The 20761-nt window shown below is 44.6% G+C and overlaps 1 protein-coding gene across 2 annotated transcripts in view; it reads right to left on the bottom strand.

Moving 5' to 3' along the window:
* The window catches only part of PDE8A (phosphodiesterase 8A), a 1868130-nt gene that overhangs the window by 1042159 nt on the left and 805210 nt on the right, over positions 1-20761 (bottom strand). For both annotated transcript variants that reach the window (XM_069624978.1, XM_069624977.1), the window contains exon 3: positions 16951-17141. In XM_069624978.1, the coding sequence (XP_069481079.1) occupies positions 16951-17141 (191 nt within the window). The remainder of the gene's footprint in view (positions 1-16950; positions 17142-20761) is intronic.

The raw sequence follows: 20761 nt of genomic DNA, 5'->3' as shown, positions 1-20761 counted from the left end.
TTCCTCCGTAGATGCAGGAACTCGCGGTGCTACCAACGGTGTTGTGGTCGATGGTACCTTCGTCGACGAGTGTCCCGCCGACGGTATTTCCGTCTACGAATGTGGTTTGCCCGTCGACGAGTGTCTCGTCGACTAATGCGGTTTGCCCGTTGACGAGTGCTCCATGGACGAGCGTTTTGTGAACGAATGCGGTTTGCCCGTAGACAAGTGCTCCATGGACGAGCATTTCGTGGATGAGTGCCTCGTTGAAGAATGGTGTGTTCCTTCCTCGAAGACTGCTTCGTAGACGATAAATCCGATGATAAGGATCTTGCCGTAGACAATATTTTATGTGTAATCGTCGTCGATGAGGGTTTCGACGACGGTCTGGCCGACGACGGGTCTTAATCTTTCCCTTCGCTCGTGGACGGTTTCCCCGTTGACGACTGCCCGCCCGGTTTTTTGCAAACTCCTCCTTACCATTGGAGGTAGATTTTGTTGATGAGTGTGACTTCTTCTGGCTCGAGGAGACTAGTGGAGGCAGAAAGGGTATTAACTCCAGCTTCCTCTTGCTTTTGGCAATGGGAGAGGAACTCCTTTCCACTGAAGAGGCCCTTCTCTTCAAAGTTTGCCTCTCAGATGGAATGCTGGAGTGGACAGGAGCTATTCTGACAGACTCTTCATCCTAATATTGATCCCTGGCTTCTAGGTGTAAAAGAAGTCTTCTGTGCCTGTCCTGAAGGGTCTTGTTGGAAAAAGTCTTGCAAATATCGCATTTCTGAATGTCGTGCGGATAAAAGCAGTAAATACAATGTTCATGGGGTTCCTTCATGTAAACTAACTTCTTCTTGCACCTTGTGCAGTCCCTGAACAGGGAAGGCTTCTTGACAGCCTGAGATGCTGCCATTCTGAAGAGATGATTTACACAACGATTTTAGGTCAAAAACCACCAATATATATCCCAAAAATTATCTGAGACTAAAGCCCCTTAGCAAGGGAACAAAGTGGAATATATTTAAAAAATATATTCCACACAGACAGTAGAAAAAGAATTGAAGAGCTCAGAGAGCTTGAGGATTCCCTATGTCTGTTGGACTGCATTGAAAAATCTGAAGATGGCTGCCGGGTGCGGAGCTTAAGCCCTACCACCTCATTGGTTGGAGCCATAAAGGACGAAAGTGAGGTGGAGGGACTACACAATAGAATGGCTCATAGGCCATAATGGGCTATGTACATGCATTACTAGTAGTAATGTGTGTATATTAAAACAAATTTTAATAATTAATTTTATCACTGAGGATTGCCAGTCTGACGACGGGGAATATTCAAGCATCTGAATCTATGAAAGATCCAATGCTGGAGAAGGAAGTGTTGTCAAATAATAAGTCAGGACGCGGTAGCCTGGGTCTCCCTTCCCCACATTTTGGACAAGGGGTACGATGGGAGGTTGGAGCACAGTAAAGTCTCTGGCTTGTCTAGCACGAGACGATAGTTCTAATAGCATCTCTCAGGACACACTCTCGAGCTTTTCTAGCACGAGATGATAGATCAGCTTTTAACTCTCAAGCTTTCAGTTATCAGGGCCATCGATGGCCAAGTCCCCTTTCATTGAAAGTCTCTTGCCTTCGAGGACCTGACTTGTTCAAAGAACAAAACAGAAAGTTTGTTAGGGTGATAATGATTCACCCCTGGGTCCCCCTCTTAAGGGACCATTCTCAATTGTAATCCACAGTTCAGATAGGGTGATGGTTTCCCCTTGGGTCCCCCTCTTCTGGGCGCAGACCCTTTTTGTATTGTATTCCTCAATTTATATGTCAGTTCTTTTCTTACTTGATATTTGGATGACAGCTTCACCCCTGGATCTCCCTCCGTTGGGCTTGGACCCCTCTTGACTGGCGGTATTCGGGTGAGGGCTTCACCCCTGGACCTCCCTCTGCCGTGCTCGGACCTCGACTGCTAGTACTTGGGTGATGGCTTCATCTCTGGATCTCTCTCTGCCGGGCTCGGACACCTCTTCTTTAGCATCCCTCCATCGGGTTCAAGCCTGCCATCTGTTAACTTTGCTTTCACTTTCAATCTTGGGGTGACAACCTTTCACCGTTGGTTCCCCCACTGCCGGACTCTGACCACTTTCGATTCTTAGCCTCCCTTCACCGGGTTTACTGTGGCTCTCAATCAGGGTGATAGTAGTTCACCCCTGGCCCCCCTCTTCAGGGTGCTGCCCCCTTTTTACTTTCACAGTTCTTACTTTTACATAGTTCAATGTTTACGGGATTCACTTCCCCTTCTTTCACAGTGCTTGTAGATCAAAGTCTTTCAATTGTACAGGGATTTTGCTTGACCCTCAGTATGACCACTGTGACCTATTCCGCAAGCTCTCCAATGGCCTTCTGGTGTCTGTAGTTTCTCTCATATGGGGCTCGACGAGATAGAACCCACGTGGTGCCGGTTTCCCTCTTTAGCAGGTCTCCCCTTAATACTTGTACAGTTAATTCACAGTTCCTTGAACTTGCTTCAAACTTGCCACTTTGCGATTCTCATACAGTTCGGTCCTTATCGATTCTCCCCTCGAAGCACCGGCTGTGATTAACCACTTGGCTTTTGGCTTTCCTGGAGTCAAGGACTACCACGGGCACAGGAGCTTCCCTCGCTCCTGCTTATCAGCATAAGCTTGCCCTGTGTACCTGCATCTGCTGCAAGACACTTCTGCTATGGTTCGCAGTATTAGGCTCTTTTCCAAGAAGGTCCCACGGGTCTGGGACGAAAAGGGCAAGGTCATTTCTCCCCTCACCACCTTCTTGATTCCTGCTGCCTTTCTCCTTCGCTTGAACTGCCGCGCCTGCGTAGCTGTGCCATTGTGCTGTCTGCTGTGCTTGCCTTGCTCGTACTGTGCTCTCTTGCTCCACCTTTCATCCCTGTGGGGAAAAGGAAGGGCCTTCAGGTGTGTGTGATCTAAGTCAATTGCCTGACTTTGCCTGACCCTTGCAATAAAACTGTTTACCTGACATGTCCCGACACGTCAGGTAAACAGTTTTATTACAAGACGGTTGTATAAAGGTGATTGCATCAGAAAGGGGGTCAGTTAGAGAATTTGAGTATCCTATGTGGTAAGACGGGGAAGGTTTGCGAAATGGACGAGAATGACCGGAATGAAGAACAGAAAATAGGGGATTGTGGGAATGGTTGTATTCTGTCATAGTAGATTGGGTTTTTGGAACATGACAATCAGAGGGATGGGATTGGTAGGGTTTACGGGGCAAGCAGGAATAGCTGGGGTCGTGACATGAACAAAGGGGATTGCGGGAATCGTAAGGTTTTGTCTGATCTGGTTGGTAATGCGGAAAATAATAATCAGAAGGATGGGGAAACGAATGACTAGGAAGGGACCAGGAAAACAAACATATTGAGTGGGATGGTTTCCAAGTGTACTTGGGTTGAGGGCCTTAGAGGATTGGTTATGTATGGAGGGCTTCCAGCCATCACCTTTCTGTTTTGCTAAAGTCACCCCGTGTGGGACGGGTATGCCCAGACGTGGGTCCCGAGTCTGCTGTGCCTAGACACCCAAGCTACTCCTCACTGATGACGCCCAACAAGGCTGAAACATGTCTGGGGATGCTTGTGGTCTCGTGCATAAGGGATGTGACCTAGCAGTTCAGGCTGGACAGCCCCTTTCGGGGTAGGACCAAGCCTGATTTGCATATGGTTTTTCCCCTTCTTTTAATGGCTTGGCAGGCTGAAAAACGATGGTCTGGAGGGTTCCCCAGAGTTTGCCCGTGGTTATGATCAATTCAAAACCTTCCAGCCATCACCTTTCTGTTTTGCTGGAGGGGTTGTTGGAGCTAAGTAAGGGAGATCTTTTATGTGAAAGGGAGGTTGAGTTGGCGCAACCTATAAACGCTTCAGGAAGCTCGTCTTCCTTGTCCCTTTGTACGGCATAATACTGTGTCTCACCTTGGATATTCCCCCAAGCATAACCCTGGATTCCCCTACCCAGGTGTTAGGCAGAATTATATGCAGTACCCTTTGGGAACACCACACACAATTAAGACTACAAGTGACAGTACAAATTCACCTTTGGTACAAGCCTGTACTGCACAGTAAAAGTGGTAGCGATTGCTGAGCAGCCAGACTTATCTGAAGAGCAAGTGAGCAGAATCAAATAGTTACACAAAGGACAGCAATTACTATGATTCAAACAAACACTGACTCAAGGTTTCTGAATAAAAGAATATACATTTATTTACACATCAGTTGTATAACATCCCAATAAAGTAAAGCAGTTTAAAAATCAGATTCTTAATACACCACACCACTCCCAATTAGTTCCAGACAAGTTAAGCTTACAAAATGAAGTGAGAGCAAAATGGCACTCCAAAAATTTCAAAGGGAGGTAAGGACAAAGTTAGGCAGAATTTGAACCACACCAACAGTTAAGTACTCAGGGCAATTGAGCAAGAGGAACTACAGTGATAGAATCAGAAAAAAAGGCTTAGGGCCAAAGTCAATAGGTCAAAAGTATTTTGCTCAAGATCACACGGTTCAGGGTAGTCCGCGATAAAGTTCGTGCCACGAGTTCCGGACAAAGTTGGTCGGCAGAAAAGTTCGTTCAAAGAGAAGAGAAGGACAAGCCCTCGGATTGGAGAAAGATTTCACACACTTTCACCGTGGCTGAACGAAACAAACAACCGGATTTGCACAGTACCTTAAAACGGAGAGGGAGCTGTAGCTGAGGCGGACGTTCCTGGTAGTTCCTGCAGGTTCACGGTTCCTGAAGTGACTGTCGGACTGACAAAACGTAGGAAGACTGAAGGGTCCTGCACTACCCAGGGAAGAAACCAGCAGCAAAGCGAAGCAACAAATAAAAGGTGCGCTCCTTAAAACCCAAGCAGGGTCCGACCTTCCAGGCTATCTGGCCCACTGTAGCTCTGTACAGCAAATTCGACCGGAGGAGGGGTCCTGGCTTGAAGTTTGGACGAACTGGTTGGTCCTACCAGCTCAAAGGAAGAATATTCCTGAAGGATCCTCTCTGTTGTTGGGAGTTTGAAGATTCAGACCTGCAGCAGGGCTTCACCGGGCGGTTCAGTCGTTGTAGAGGTCCTCTTCTGTCAGCTCCTCGTCGGTTCTTTCGTTCCAGTGGGCGACTCTGCCTTTCCTGTCCCAGAGACCTGCTTTTTATGCAGTTTTCCCCCATTCACACAGCCTGGCTGTCAATCACACAGAAAGGTGGCTGTCCTGGCAAGGACAGTCACCCAGCCAATCAAACAGGAGTGCGACTTGGGTTACCAAGGGAACCCATGGCAGGGGTCCTAAGACCCCTTCCTCACATCCTGCCTACGCAGACTTTCAGGCGCCTTAAGGAGGAGGGCTTCTGTGCAGAAGCCTGCGAAAAGACGGCGTACAAATGAACCAAACCTGGTTTGGCACACAGAGTAAAACACGAGAAAGACTAACAAAAAGAAATGGCGAATAAACCCAGCAGGAGCCAAAATAAAATATATTTGGTCAAGCGGGTTTATGTTTGAGGCTAATAAAATAGCCTAAAACAATACCATGGTTATTTAAGATAACCACGGTATGAAAAATAGGGTAGTTACCACTGCCACCAGCCAAGTCTTGATTAAAAGGGAGTGAAACAGTGCTCCAAGAGAAACAGACAAAAAGGGATAAGAATTAACCCTTTCCAATACTCCATGTAAGATGGGGGTACTGGGTCAGTGATTTAAAGAGACTACATAAAGTTAATGGCAACTTTACATGTTTCTGGGAGACAGAAGTCAGTCCCAGAAAAATTGAGTCCGTGGGAAGTCTAAAAGACAACCCTCTGTCACTGCACTGAACGTGCTGTGTAACACACAAAAAAATTATGCGCATGGCGTAGGTGAGGCTCCAGAGCCCAAGATCGCACAATTGGTAACAACACACACAGCAAAACACATGTAAGAGTGGGAAAAAGGCTCACACTCTTATCAGGTGAAAGAAAATAAACCTTAGAAATCCAGCAAAGCTGCTGAGGGAATCAGTAGGTAGGGGAAATTAGCCATTTTGGAGAATTCTCCCTAACACCAGGTGATCTTCCCCCACTGGTCCACCCCCAGGAACTGTATCCAACAGCGACGGCCATGTCCTGGCCACCTCAATAGGGGATCCTTGAGGTCTTACTGGGAGAATCCCATCTGGTTTCTCACAGGGTGGATCAGTGAGGGAGGATTACCTGGATGCGGGGCCTCGGGGAGTGCATGTGGGACACCGTCAGGTGAGACACGGTATCCCACTTCTTCTGACAACTTTTCCCCAGCACTTGACCCCCCCCTTTTCCGACACAAACACACTTTCGTACATTACAAAGGAAGATGGACTAACACTCGAGCTATTTACCTATGTCCCAACACCAGGATCACGCAAAGTCAGGTAATTGACCCGAACCACACACACCTGACGGCCCTTTCCCTTCCCAAAAGGGATAAAGGTGGAGCACAAGAGCACAACATAAGCAAGAAAGACCACATGTCCAGGGAGCTAACTCAGCATGGCAGTTCAAGAGGAGGAGAAACAGGGGGCATACCGAGAGGGTGACAAGGAGAGAATCAACCTTGCCCTTTCCGACCAAGGCCTGTGAAACCTCTGCAGAAGAAATCGTAAGACCGCGAATAATAACCACTGTGTGTTGCAGCAGATGTCAATGGTACACAAGACCCTCCTCTGCTGATAACCAAGCCAGGGAGAAACACTTGTGTCTGTGGTACCAACCATGACTGCAAGGAGAAAGAAAGCCAAGCAGTTCATCACAGCCAGTGAGTCGAGGGGAAAGTCAATAAGAAACCGAACTGTGTTGAACGAAAAGTAGCAAACGGCTAATTGAACTTTGAAAGCATAAAATTGATGTAAAAGGCGGAAACCAAAACACTCTGGGGATTACCCGATTGTTTAAACTACCAGTACCAGAAGGCCTTGGGAAAGGCAAGATAAAGGGTCAAAATGGTCATACAGGGCACTTGTAAAATCCTCTGTACAGTCGAAAGTCTTTGACCGACAGATGATTGTGAAGTTAAGGGAAGTGAATCCTGCATCATTGGAGTTGAATGGAAAAGACAAGATTGGCAAGAATGAACCCGAAGGAGGGATGCCGATAAAAAGGGGGTGAAGTCTAAAAGTCACGCAATACAGTGTGTTGACAAGAGTGAAACTGGCCAAGGTATGTCCACAGGGAACCATTTAAAAAGACATTAAGATTCATGAAAGTCACAAAGAAGATTATGTTGAAAGCCATAGTGAACCCGGTGGAGGGAGGCAAACAGTTGAGAAGTGTCCGAGCCCGGAGGAGGGTTAATCAGGGGTGGAAAAGACATCACCGAAGGTTTATGTGAAAAGAAACTCTGGTTTATTTGAATACATCAGGCCCAGTGCGGCAAGAGACTTTTTTATAGAAAAGAGACTTAAACACTGAATACCCTGATTGCTGAAACCAGAACTGTTAGCTTGTGCTGGCAAAGCTCGAGCGTGTGCTGTTCTCCAAATTCCACCCTTGTCCCGTGCCGAAAACGTGGGGAAGGGAAACCTCAAGTACTGCATCCTGACGTATCATTTGTGAACACTTCTTTCTTTCTTAAGAACATTGTCCTAAACTTCTTTTTGTATTTAGCGTAGGAATTGGCTATATTTTTTTTTCTTTTAGTATAGGTCCTTTTATTTGGCACAACGCCACTAGGACTGCCTTATTAATATTTGATGGTTGAAGCTTGCTCCCATCTTAGGTTTATGTTTAGATTAGGCATTTTCCAACCTACCTTTGCAGTTTAATAAACACCCTTGAACTGTGATCGTGTCTGGCTTTCCTGTTGCCACCATGAGTTCCTTACATATAGTGTCAGAGTGGGATGTGACTCAATTGAAACAAATTGGGGAACCCTACAGTTTCAAAAACTTCATCAAAGAGATTCTACCCTTCCCCCGCCACCAAGGAATCAATAGGGTTTGACATCTGCAGTAGTAGGGAAGCTATTATCCCTCATGGAAAAAGAGGAATGATTCCTACGGACTTGGTCCCTATACCCCCTCTGGGGTGTTACATACGGTTGGCCCCAAAATCTGGCCTAGCGTGGAAGTCTGGGATAGACATCTTATCAGGCACCATTGATCCTGAATTCTGGGGAGTGAAGGTTCTCTTACAGAATTATGTTGAAATCCCTTTTGAGATACTTCGAGGAGACCAAATTGCCCAGAGCATTTTAGAAAAAGCATTATTCCTGCAGTTTAAAGATCGTAAACCAGATAAAACAGACTGAGGCAACTTAGGCTTTGGGGAAGCTAATAATTCTCTTAATATCGTAGAGAAAAAGGGAGAAGAGCCCACCATCTATCGCAACCTAACCTTCGCCCAGCAAAATGATGCAGCTCTCTATGAAGCTTTTCTACAAGCAATCCCAGAAGGAGAAGGCTTAGAAAAGGGAAGTGCATTCTTTTTCTTAAAACACGGATTGCTTTATAGAAGAGCGACGTCCATGGAAGGTCTAGTAAAAACACAATTGGTAATATCCAACAGTCACCGAAAGGTTGTACTGGAGATTGCGCATTCCCACATTACCGGGGGTAATTTAGGACAATTTAAAACCCAGGCACAAATTAGTGGGAGTTTTACTGGCCAGGTATTCACACAGATATCAAAACATTCATCTAAACATGCGAAATCTGTCAAAAGACCAGCACCCGCATCCCATTACCAGCCCCTTTAAACCCCTTACCAATAATTGAAATCCCCTTTTCAAGAATCGGCCTGGACATAATTGGTCCTCTAGAAACATCCCGATAAGGTAATAAGTATGTCCTTGTGATTGTGGATTATGCAACTAGATACCCTACGCCTTCCCGGTGCAAAATAATACCACCCAGCAGATCCTCAAACATCTACTACCGTATTTCTCCAGAGTCGGTTTTCCCAAGGAAATACTAACAGACCAAGGGTCAAACTTTTTGAGTAAGCTTTTGGCCCAAGTCACATTACCACTCTACGAACTTCGGTGTACCATTCCCAAACCGATGGCCTGGTAGAAAGATTCAATAAGACCCTAAAACAGATTTTATGGAAATTGGTAGACAAAGACAGGAAAGACAGGGATCGAATGATCCCCTGGCAACTATTTGCAGTGAGGAAAACCCCCCAAGCTTCCACTGGGTTATCTCCCGTTGAACTGCTCCATGGTAGAGAGTCCAGAGATGTCCTAGACATGCTCCGGGAGACCTGGGAAGAACGAGAGGAGGCCCCCATTCCAATTACGCAAACCGCCACCAGAATGCAAGAACACATGTAATTAGTCAGAGACTTGGTTTGTACACACATGGAAAGTCACAAAGCCAACAATCAGCAACCTATGACAAAAAAGTAAACTTAAGGTCATTTTCCATAGGACAGAAAGTACTAGTCCTCTTGCCCACGTCAGAAAACAAACGTGTCTCCAAGTGGCACGGACCTTATGAAATTATAGAGAGAACGGAAACCTTTACTTACAAAGTAGCCAACCGGACAGAAAACATAAAATCCATTTATATCACATAAATCTCTTGAAAAAGTGCAAAGAGAACACATCAGCCACCCATGCCAAAGTACTAGCCTGTCTGGTTCCCGAAGAGATAGATAGCTTTGAATGAATCTCTCTCGAGCTAACTATCCAACAACATGAAGATTTAAAAGATGTGGTAGACTCACTTCCCAATGTATTCTCAGAAAAACCAGAAAGAGTAAAAGGCACATTCCACTATATTAGAACACCTAAACGCAAAGTGGTTAATCTAAAACCGTATAGACCCAGAAGCCCGTAAGCAGATATTGATTGAGGAAATCAACAAAATGTTAAAAACCAATATTATTAAAACATCTTTAAGCCTATGGTCCTCTCCCATCGCATTTGTCACTAAACCAGACCGTTCCTGCAGATTCTGCATACATTTCTGTCAAGTTAAAGGGATGGTCTAGTAAAAAATTTTATTTAAAAAATAGACAGGCAACATAAAAAAATAAATACTAGCATTCTCCATTTTAAAACTTCCTATGTAAAATTTTGAGCTATTCAAGCTCAAAATTCGCAAAAGCAAGCACATGGGCGCATCCATTTTGTGAAATGGAGGCCCTCCTGTGCTGGCTTTTGCTTTTGCGGCACTAATGAAGGAAAAGCCAGCCAGCTGTAGTAAACAAAAGCTACCGCTGGGTGGCTTTCCCTTCATTAGTGCTGTAGGCGGAGGACGGGGACCGGAGACCAGAGCAGGAAAGCTGCAGCTGAATCTCGGTAAGTGCTATTTTTTTTTAAAAAAAAATAAGCACTAGCTGCCTTTTTTTTTCTAAGTTTTCCGGGCTGGAGGAGCCCGGAAAACTTAGAAATAAAACCGCAGCTTTAAAAACGTTGTATTTATGTTTGCGGTCGCTTTTGAAGCGACCGCAAACATAAATACAACGTTATTGTGTTGGAAAACGCTGCGGTTTTTCTTTCCAAGTTTCTCAGGCTCCTCTGACTCGGAGGAGCCTGAGAAACTCGGAAAGAAAAACCGCAGCGTTTTCCAACACAACTGCGTTGTTTCTGCCTGAATCTGCTTTCCCATTTGGGGCTCTCGGGCTCCCCACGGGGAGCCCGAGAGCCCCAAATGGGAAATCAGCTGCAGGTAGAAACACTACGCGGCATGTTAACATAACCACGTTGTGTTTCTGCCTGCTGTGGCTTTCACTTTGGGTCTCCGGTGCTCCCCACCCAGCGGTAGCTTTTGTTTACTACAGCTGGCTGGCTTTTCCTTCATTAGTGCCGCAAAAGCAAAAGCCAAAACAGGCGTGGCATCCATTTCACAAAATGGATGCGCCCATGTGCTTGCTTTTGCGAATTTTGAGCTTGAATAGCTCAAACTTTTACATAGGAAGTTTTAAAACGGAGAATGCTAGTATTTTTTTTTATGTTGCCTATCTATTTTTTAAATAACATTTTTTACTAGACCATCCTTTTAATGCCATCTTGGACTTCATTGCATATCCCATGCCCTGCATCGATGACCTAATTGATCAACTCGGAGCAGTCACCTTTCTATCTACCCTAGATTTAACCAAAGGGTACTGACAAGTCCCTGTATATGGGCCAGATAAGGAGAAAAATCGTGTTTTCAACGCCTCTAGGACTATTTCAATTTAAAGCCCTGCCTTTTGGCTTACAGGGTGCCCGAGCAACCTTCCAACACCTCATGGACCAAATTTTACAACCCTACTCGGATTTCTGTGGAGCATACACTGACAATATCGTCATTTATAGTAAGACTTGGGAGGACCATCTCTTCCATCTTTACACCATCATGAAAGTCCTCAGAAAGTCTGGCCTAACTGCAAACCCAGCTAAATGCTGATTGGTCCAATCAGTCGTGAAATACCTATGCTTCTTCGTAAGGAATGAGAAGGTACAACCCCAACATGATAAGGTAAAAGTTGTTTTAGATACACAAACCCCTAAAACCAAGGGAGATCTTAGAGGTTTTCTCTGGCTAATAGGGTATTACGTAGAGTTATCCCCAACTTTTCGGATAAAACAGCCCGGCTAACAGATAAGCGTAAAAATGCTGAACCCCAGAAACTTCACTGGAACGAGGAGGATGACATATGCTACAACACCCTGAAACAAACTCTGTGCCAAAACCCGATCCAAAAGGTAGTTGACTTTTCTAAAGAGTTAATCTTACAAACTGATACCTCCCTTACAGGGTTAGGAGCAGTCCTATCACAGGTTTTCACAGGTTTGCGATGGATTGGAACATCCCATATTGTTCGCCAGCCACAAACTGTTACCACAGGAGAAAAATCAATCCATATTAGAACTGGAATCCCTGGGTCATAATCCATCTCAGATATTACCTTTTAGGATGAAAATGTACACTCGTCACAGATTACTCACCCCTAGTTTGGATTACCCAATGTAAACAGTCTAACCCTCGGGTCATGCAATGGTTTCTAGACCTACAACCCTATTGTTTCACTGTGGAACACCAAAAAGGAAAAGGCCAGGGAAACGTACATTTTCTTACCTGGTTCCCCTGTGAAACAAATGTGGCTACATCACATGGAGGAAGGGTGCGTGAGAAACCTGAAGGTGTCTCTCTGACTAGTCCCCGGGGTCTCTCATCCAGGTGGCCAGTACACAGCTATCATTATAGGGTCCAGTTCCTAGATGTGGACCAGTGAGGGAGGATCACCTGGATGGGGGGTCCTCAGGAGTGGAAGTGGGACACCGACAGGTGAGACGCGGTATCCCCCTTCTTCGAACACTTTTCCACAACCTACCATGTAGGATACACAAACACTTTACCCACCCACCCCCTTTTCCGACACAAACACTTTCGCATATTACAAAGGACGACGGACTAACACATCAGCTATTTACCTGACATGTCCCAACACCAGGGTCAGGCAAAGACAGGCATTTGACCAGAACCACACACACCTGATGGCCCTTTCCCTTGCTCACATGGATAAAAGGTGGAGCACAAGAGCACAACACGGGCAAGGCAGACCGCACATCCAGGGAGCTAATTCAGCACAGCAGTTCAAGAGGAGGAGAAACACAGTTCATACTGAGAGGGTGATAAAGAGAGAAGCGACCTTGCCCTTTCCGACCAAGGTCGTGAAACCTCCGCAGAAGGAATCGTAAGACCGCGAACAATAGCCAGCCTGTGTTGCAGCGGGTACACAAGAACCTCCTCTGCTGATAACCAAGCCAGGGAGAGACGCTTGTCTCTGTGGTACCAACCTTGACTCCAAGGAGAAAGAAAGCTAAGCAGTTCATCACAGCCGGTGAGTTGAGGGGAGAGTCGATAAGAAATTGAACTGTGTTGAATGAAAAGTAGCAAACAGCTAATTAAACTTTGAAAGCATAAAATGTATGTAAAAGGGGGAAAACCAGCAACAGAAAAGTCGGGCACAACATGGGTGCTCACTCAGGTAAACTCTGGGTGATTACTCGATTGTTAAAACTACCAGTAACAGAAGGCCTTGGGAAAGGCAAGGAAAAGGGTCAAAGTGGTCATACAGGAGTCTTGTAAAATCCTCTGTTTAGTCGAAAGTCTTTGACCGACAGATGATTGTGAATTTAAGGGAAGTGAATCCTGCATCGTATGAGTTGAATGGAAAAGACAAGATTGGCAAGAATGAACCCGAACGCGGGATGCTGATAAAAAGGGGGGCAAGGTCTAAATGTTCCAAAATCCAGTGTGTTGACATGTGTGAACATAGCGGAGGGATGTCCACAGGGAACTGTTTAAAAAGGCATTAAGATTCATGAAAGTCACAAAGAAGATTGTGTTGAAAGCCATAGTGAACCCGACGGAGGGAGGCTAACAACTGAGAAGGGTCCGAGCCCGGAGCAGGGAGACTCAGGGGTGGAAAAGACATCACCCAAGGTTTATGTGAAAAGGAACGCTTTGTTTATTTCAATACACCAGGTGCACAGCGGCAAGAGACTTTCTGATAGAAAAGAAACTTAACGCCAAATACCCAGATTGCTGAAAGCGGAGCTGTTAGCTCGTGCTGGGAAAGATCGAGTTTTGGCTGTGCTCCAAAGTCCACCCTTGTCCCGTGCTGAAAAGGTGGGGAATGGAGACCTCAAGTCCTGCATCCTGACTTATCATTTGCGGACATTTCTTTCTTTCTTTAAGAAAATTGTCCCACACTTCATTTTATATTTAGCGTAAGGAATGGCAATAGGTTTTTCTTAGTATAGGCCCTTTTATTTGACAGGACGCCATGGGACTGCCTTATTATTATTTGGTGGTTGAAGCTTGCTCCCATCTTAGATTTAGGCTTAGATTAGGTGTTTTTCCAACCTACCTTTGTAGTTCAATAAACACCCTTGAACTGTGATCAATTGTGTCTGTCTTTACTGTTGCCAACATGAGTTCCTTACAATTGGGAGCTCAATATGGCAGAAAGCACGCAGCAAGCTGTGGGCTCTGCATTTGTTATAGAGCTTTAGCCCAAGATTGCAGACAGATTTAAAGGCATACCTATGCTTTGGAAAGGCTGAGGTTCCATTAGCTGTGCAGCATTTTCATGAGAAATTATAAAGACAGTTAGAGACTACCAAGACTAGAATGATGTAAGTACTTTTGATGCTGCAAGATGCGTTATCGCCAGAGGTTTCCTTACTAGACCATGGGCCTCATTCTGAGTCCGGCGGTAACCGAGCCGGAAAAAACGGCAGGTTACCGCCGGACCCGTATTACCATTCCGCCTCCGTGATTCCCAGAATCACTGGGGCATTACGACCCCAGTGACCCGGAAATTCCAGAGGCGGAATTGTGTAAATCCCCATTCCCATGGAGCCCCATAGGACTCCATGGGGATGGGGACATTGGAAACACTGGTTCAGTCTATGACAGAGCTGGTGTTTCCATGTCCACCTGCAGGCAGGTGGTGTTAAACCTGTCAGGTCAGACCTGGTGTGAGTGACACCTCCCACCTGCAGGACTTTTAATCAGCCAGTCCTGAAAGAATGGTGGCATCGGTTTTACCTCCACCGTTCTTTCCGGACCGGCAGGGTCGTAATGAGGCCCAATGAATTTCAAATTACATAACGTTCCCCAAAATACAGTTACTAGGAGATCTGTGGTTAGTAGCTTTATAAGAATCCTGTTAAACGTTATAGTGCTTCCTCCAAATTTTAAAGAACAATATACTTTAAAGCCCTGTCTGGTTTATCTTGCTGTGTTTACTTGATTAAAATTGAGAAAAAGAATAGACGTTTTGCAATTTCTCTATAAAAGAAAATAGGCACTTAGGCCAAACTCGTTTATCATTACCATTACTCGTTCTGGAGGAATTACCATCAGATTACGAGTGGGGTAACAGCAGACATAGTACATATTCTCAGGGTCTATAAGATTCCATGGGAGTTTGGAGGATTTATAGTGAGGGATAATTCCACCATGGTAAATCATCCATTTGTTGGAGGTAAAATGGAGGTGTTACCTCCAGCTACATGCCGTAGCGCTTCCACTTCATGACTCATTTCGGAATTTGGTGGTCCAGCAAAAAAGGCAGTAAATCTGTTACTGCCCAAAAATGTAGCAGTAATGGATGTATTGTCACTTATTTTACTGAACTGCCCTTAGTTTCCTCTTCTATAAGCTTTCTCGCGTAGTTCATACATTTTTCAGGTACCAGTTTTGGATGATTCATGTTTTTACCATTCTCTTCAGGTTCACCTTCAGCAGCTAAGCAAGATACAAATGTGAAAGACTTACCAGACCAGAAAATATCTGGGTATCCTTCTCAAGATTCAGCTGTAGAAACATCTTCTAGATTTGATATTTAGCCTCTGACTGAACCTCCACCATGCAGAAACAGGAAACAATGTTTCTAGTGTGCGTGAATGAATACGGCTAGTCAGGTGACATGAGCAACGGTTAACTTGACTGAATACAGCTCCACGTATGGAACAAAAGACATTGCATCAAGACAAAACCACAGGTTTCTCATTGCAGGGGTTTGTCCCAGGACCAGGCCCAGAGTTTGCCTCTTTATGGCAGCATTATGGTTACAATGCCTGTACATGATGCCCTAGATGTAAATAAGGATGAAAAAGGTCATTCAAAATCAGTAGAAGCTGTCCACACCCCCAAACCTCAACAATTTCAGAGTGGGCTTCCGGTCTTGGAAAAAAAAGGTTCACAGAAAAGCCTATTTGATCAATTGACTCACTTTCTTACTAACAGACCAAGTGTGGAAACAAATAAAAATCAAAAATTGTGTTGGCAACATAGACAAATTTTACACCAGCGAGGAGGAAAAATAGAAAAATAATGGTTTAATATGTAGCGAGATAAAAACGGAATTAGATTTTAAATTTTATATTCTTAAGTAAAGATATCTTCTGGAAAGTCTTTAAGAACTGCTGCACACAAAGAAGAAGAAAAAAAACATCCCACGCCTGTGTAACCTCCATGGTGCCTTGTCTGTCGCTGCAACCTCCTTGCTGAGATTATCGCCACACATAGGCATGATTTCTATCCAGGCTGACGTCAGTGAGAATAAAGGGAGCATCCTGATGACATCACAGCTGAATAAATGAGGACCTTACTATCGCCCCACCTGATGTTACCAACAACAGTGCTCCTGTCCTCAGTGCAGACAGATAGCAAAGAAAAGAGTTTAACTGCACTTTTCAAGTAGGTATCACCTCCATGGGATCAAACGGGATGACAAAAAAATGTTTCCCAGGAAAGGAGGAATCCGAAGACCCTATTGTGGCATGAAAAAAAGGAATTAATAATCATACCTATATGCACTGAATCAATAGGTATATATTTACTTTTGTCACTAAATAATCATTTGAACTTGTTTTCATACCAGCTTTCAGTCTTGTCTTTTTGTAGTACCGTGTAGCAAACACCAGCAAAGTTATGGTGGGTTTCCAAAGGCATGGGAAAAAAAAAAACTTGCACCTAAAATATGAAAGTAGACTAAGCCATTTGAGCCAAGTCACATATGTCACAGTGCTACCCAGTAACCATCGCTGGAAGTTAACCTCCAATTCAGAGCAACATGAGGAAGACATTGTAGGTATGCAAACTAACTTAAATTCAAGTCTTTTGTTCCAGAAATATGTGTTGTCTTACAAGGCAGTGCTTTTTTACACATAGTTTAAACAACCCAAGAGACACTCCTCAAGGGCGCAGACAACTGCATACCTAGGTTCACCCTTATTAGGTATCATCAGAGCAGCATAGTCTGACAGCTTTGTGGTTGGAGCATTGTGACATGTTTAGCAAACAGTAAGGTACTGTAAGAAACAAGAGTGTCAATTCTTCATTTTGAATGGGTACTTATTTACAACAACTCAAAACGATGAAAGGCAGAATCCGTTCCACTGGGATTCAAAACCTTGTCCTGCAAATTGCCCACAAATGACTGCCAGGTAAGTAATGTGTTTATCTTAGCAGCTTCCTAGAAGTCCTTACCTGCACAGAGCTTCCGCATCAAAATGTCGTGAATGCCTATGGTCAATGATGATTATTTCATGATTTTTATCCAAAAAGCTTTGAAGAGCAGATTCTGGCGTCCTGGCAATATTACATTTAAATCCTGCCTTTTCACATGCCCAGCAGAATCCATTACTCTGGCTGTCTTCTTTGGCAAAAACTAAAAGTACCTGAAAAGAATAATTGTGTATATTTAGAGACAACGCTTTAAGGAAATATGGGAGAGCAGTTATTTCACAATAAATGTATTATCTCTTTCCAAAATAATGGCACGTACAAAATGTGTATAATACTTGAACATATGCTAGAATTAGCCAGGCAAAATGCTGTCATTTACATACGCAATGTAGTGATTTTTAGTTCTTTCTAGAGACAGCTTCCTTTCACCCAGTGCGCTTGGGGGTACACAGTAAAAGATAGAGGACTCGATCAACTGCTCCATGATGCGAAGCATCTCCCTCACCTACTTCTTGTACTTCCATGTGAGCTATGTCCAAGGTATTCCATAACTTTCGCTCACCCACTGCCGCATGCTTCTCCCCTCCAGAGCCTTGCGACATACGTGCTGCTTCTCCCCACGTGCTGGTTTAAGGCAACACCTTTAATGCAGCAAGTACAAGCAAAACTACAATTATCAACTATGCCAAAGACATGGAAGTACAGAAGACAAAAGGCTACAGCCCTGCGCGCTTGCCAGTGGCTTTGTCCTCCTTACGTTTACACACAAAGTAAATTAGTGAAAACATAAACCGGAACTGAGCAAGCTTTAGTTGTAAAAGATGCAGTGTTCATCGGACACGGCAATACAATCGAATACGTGCAGAAAGCTTGTTCTGTGCCTTGTAGTGGAAGCAGTCAGATTTCACAGAACGTGGCCATCCAGAATCACAAACAAAGAAACAAGGGACAAGGACAAAGTAGGAAATCTGCATACAGTCTTTCATATCACCTCTGCATTCCCACAATCCGCTGTACCACAATGGAACGTTCACTATCGCATACAGTTTATTTCTCAAGGAGTGTTCATCAGTTTCGGGATCAAATAATAAGTGATTGTGCGTATACTAACGGTAGACGCTGCTTAGGAATTCTTAGTCCTCTTACCTTTCTTTAATCAGAGCTGCCAAATTGTCCTGTGTCATGCGTGACACCTCAAGCCAGTCATGGGTTTTCCCATTGCCTGCTGGGACTTGTAATCTTGTTTTCCCCATTGTAGGCCTGCGCCTACAAGTCCCAGCATGCAATCAGAAAAGACTGGACTGGCTCGAGGTGTCGCACATTACCCAAGGCAACTTAGTAGCTATATGAACTATTTATGAACCATATGTGTACAGTGCTTAGGACTAGCAATGTCGTTTGCACTGCTCAGAAAGGTCTAAATTTTAGTTGCTATCTTCCGGCTAGCACCATTCCTTTACTAGAAACAGGGGAGAGGAAGCATAAACGTAGGCTCTCAGCAGAACTCGGTGTTTCCAATTGTCAATCAACACAGAACAAAATATTCAACTGACTAACTTGTCTAGAAACATGACACAGGAGAAGAGCAAAATGTGCAGTGTTGTAGCAACGTGTATGCCTTGTGGTGCCATCTACTGGCTGTCTATGGTACTGCAGCCAATGGTCGTTTTAATTTTGGTTTTTAGGGACTCTTCAACACAATCCATTAGTACAGAATGAGGGAGATGGCATGAGCAGAGGAGAACACAGCTTGTGGGATTGTTTTTTTTTTGTATTGTGATACAACCAAACCTTGAACTTTCATATCTAAAAAGAAAGAGGAAAGGAAAGTAAAAGGAGAGAGATACAGATCTTTAATATCTCAATGGAATAAACCCAGTCTGTTGCAATACTCTCATTACATTAATTGTTAAGGAAGTTTCATATCCGGCTATCATTCTATCCCAAAACATCTCCGTTGTTAGCCAATCTACCGAGATTGTTAAAGGACAAACATATTTTTCTCTAATGGGCCTCGTGCCCTCACAGTACCTTAACAAGTGTTCAATTGTTTGGGTTTCTGGATCTTTACAATCTGGACAGAGAGTCGTTATTTCATATTGGCGCCCCCACCTGGCCAAAACTGATCCAGTATGGATCAGTTTTAACCGCACTCTAAGGAAATTCAATCTCACTTTCTTATCCGGAAACTTTAACAGTTATCTTGGAAGATGGCCCAGTTTTTGATCACATTTAGAAAAGGATGCTACCACCGTGGAAGACCTCATTTGGTCAATTGTTTTAATCCAGTCCATTGTAACTAAGGCCTTCTTTATCTTCATTGGGTTTGTTGTTAATGTGTCTTCATCACTATCGCAAGTCCCAAGAATCTCAAGTGCCAACCTCCTCAGATCATGTACCACCAATGAATGGCCCATATGCAGGTGCTCCGAAAGGTCTTCATATAACAAATCCTACAATGGACTAATAATCAGTCTATATAGGGATAATACCTTCCAGTCCAAATTAGTCTTTAATGATGTAAGGCCCAACTCGAATCTCAAGCTAACCATTGGTGCCCCATATGGCAGGCCAAGGGCCTTCATCCATATTTTACCCTCAATAGTCTGCCAGTCGAAGGACCAAGCAGTAGATTTGGCTTCTATTCCATACAGGAGAACAGGTACGATATTTGCTGAGTAAAATCTCACCGTCGGAAGCAGTGAGAATTCACAAAGCTGACTAATAACTCTCTGCAATTGGGAGATTAGCTGGTTTGTGTTGTGTGTGAGTTCGACCAAAGGCTGATTTCTCCTGGGGATGGCATATAACATATAACCTAGGTAGATGATTTCTTCTACTACTCTAATAAGGCCACCACCCACCTTTCATTGAAACTTACTTGCGCCTATTTTCTTTCCCCCGAATATCACTATTCTTGACCTTTCTGGGGTCACCTTTAGATAATTTTCTTTCATGTAGACCTCAAGGGCATTCAATAGCCATTGGAGGCCTACTGGAGTTGTATCCATGAGGACAATATCATCTGCGTACATGAGTCATTTAATGGCTCTTGAGCCGATTTTAGCGCTGAAGGGTTGCTTCAGTATATACTTCTTTCCCAAAGTCAGCTAAATAGAAGTTAAAAAGAAAGGGAGCAATCATGCATCCCTGTCTTACCCCTTTCCCAACCAAGATCTTTTCAGAACAATGACCTTTATAAAGTCTCACTCTTAAGGTGTTGTTCTCATGGAGAGAGACTAGAATATTTAACAAGGGAATCGGGGCCCCCCTGGAAGCCAGCTTATACCAGAGTCGTTCTCTGCTGCTTGAACGGTAATAGGCATCGTCAATGACACCGAGGTCGACGAGGAAGTCGTCGTCGTCGAGCCTTTAGACTTCGTTGTCGATTTTGATGCCGACTTCCCGGCTGAAGCTTCTCGACTCACGGAAGACCTGGGACGGTCCCCTGAGGAGGATTTAGACAGCGCCAGCCTCTCCGTCTTAGATGATGAGGAGGAGGAGGGCTTTTTATGAGATGAGGAGGATCCAGCATGTTTCCCCTTATGCTTGTCCTCAGGGCGAATTTCTGCTGGCCGCACCTTCTTCGATGGAGGCTCCGACTTGCTCCTGGAGGCCGTGGAGCCAACTTCCGAAGCCGGGTAGGCACCCGCTCCGTCATTAAGCCAGTCGACCAGCCTTCTTTTACGGTCCTTAAGGGTTTTTTGGGAGAAACCCTGGCATATCTCACATGTATCCGCCGTGTGGTGCGGGTGGAGACAGTAGATACAGTCCATGTGGCCGTCTCCTTCATAAACCTTTTTGAGGCCACAGGTTGCACATGGGCGAAATA

This window comes from Ambystoma mexicanum, chromosome 11, assembly GCF_040938575.1.
Source record: "Ambystoma mexicanum isolate Mex_15411 chromosome 11, UKY_AmexF1_1, whole genome shotgun sequence".
Taxonomy (NCBI): Eukaryota; Metazoa; Chordata; class Amphibia; order Caudata; family Ambystomatidae; genus Ambystoma; species Ambystoma mexicanum.
The sequence above is the reverse complement of the archived record's forward strand: the minus strand, read 5'-3'. Positions and strand labels throughout refer to the sequence as shown.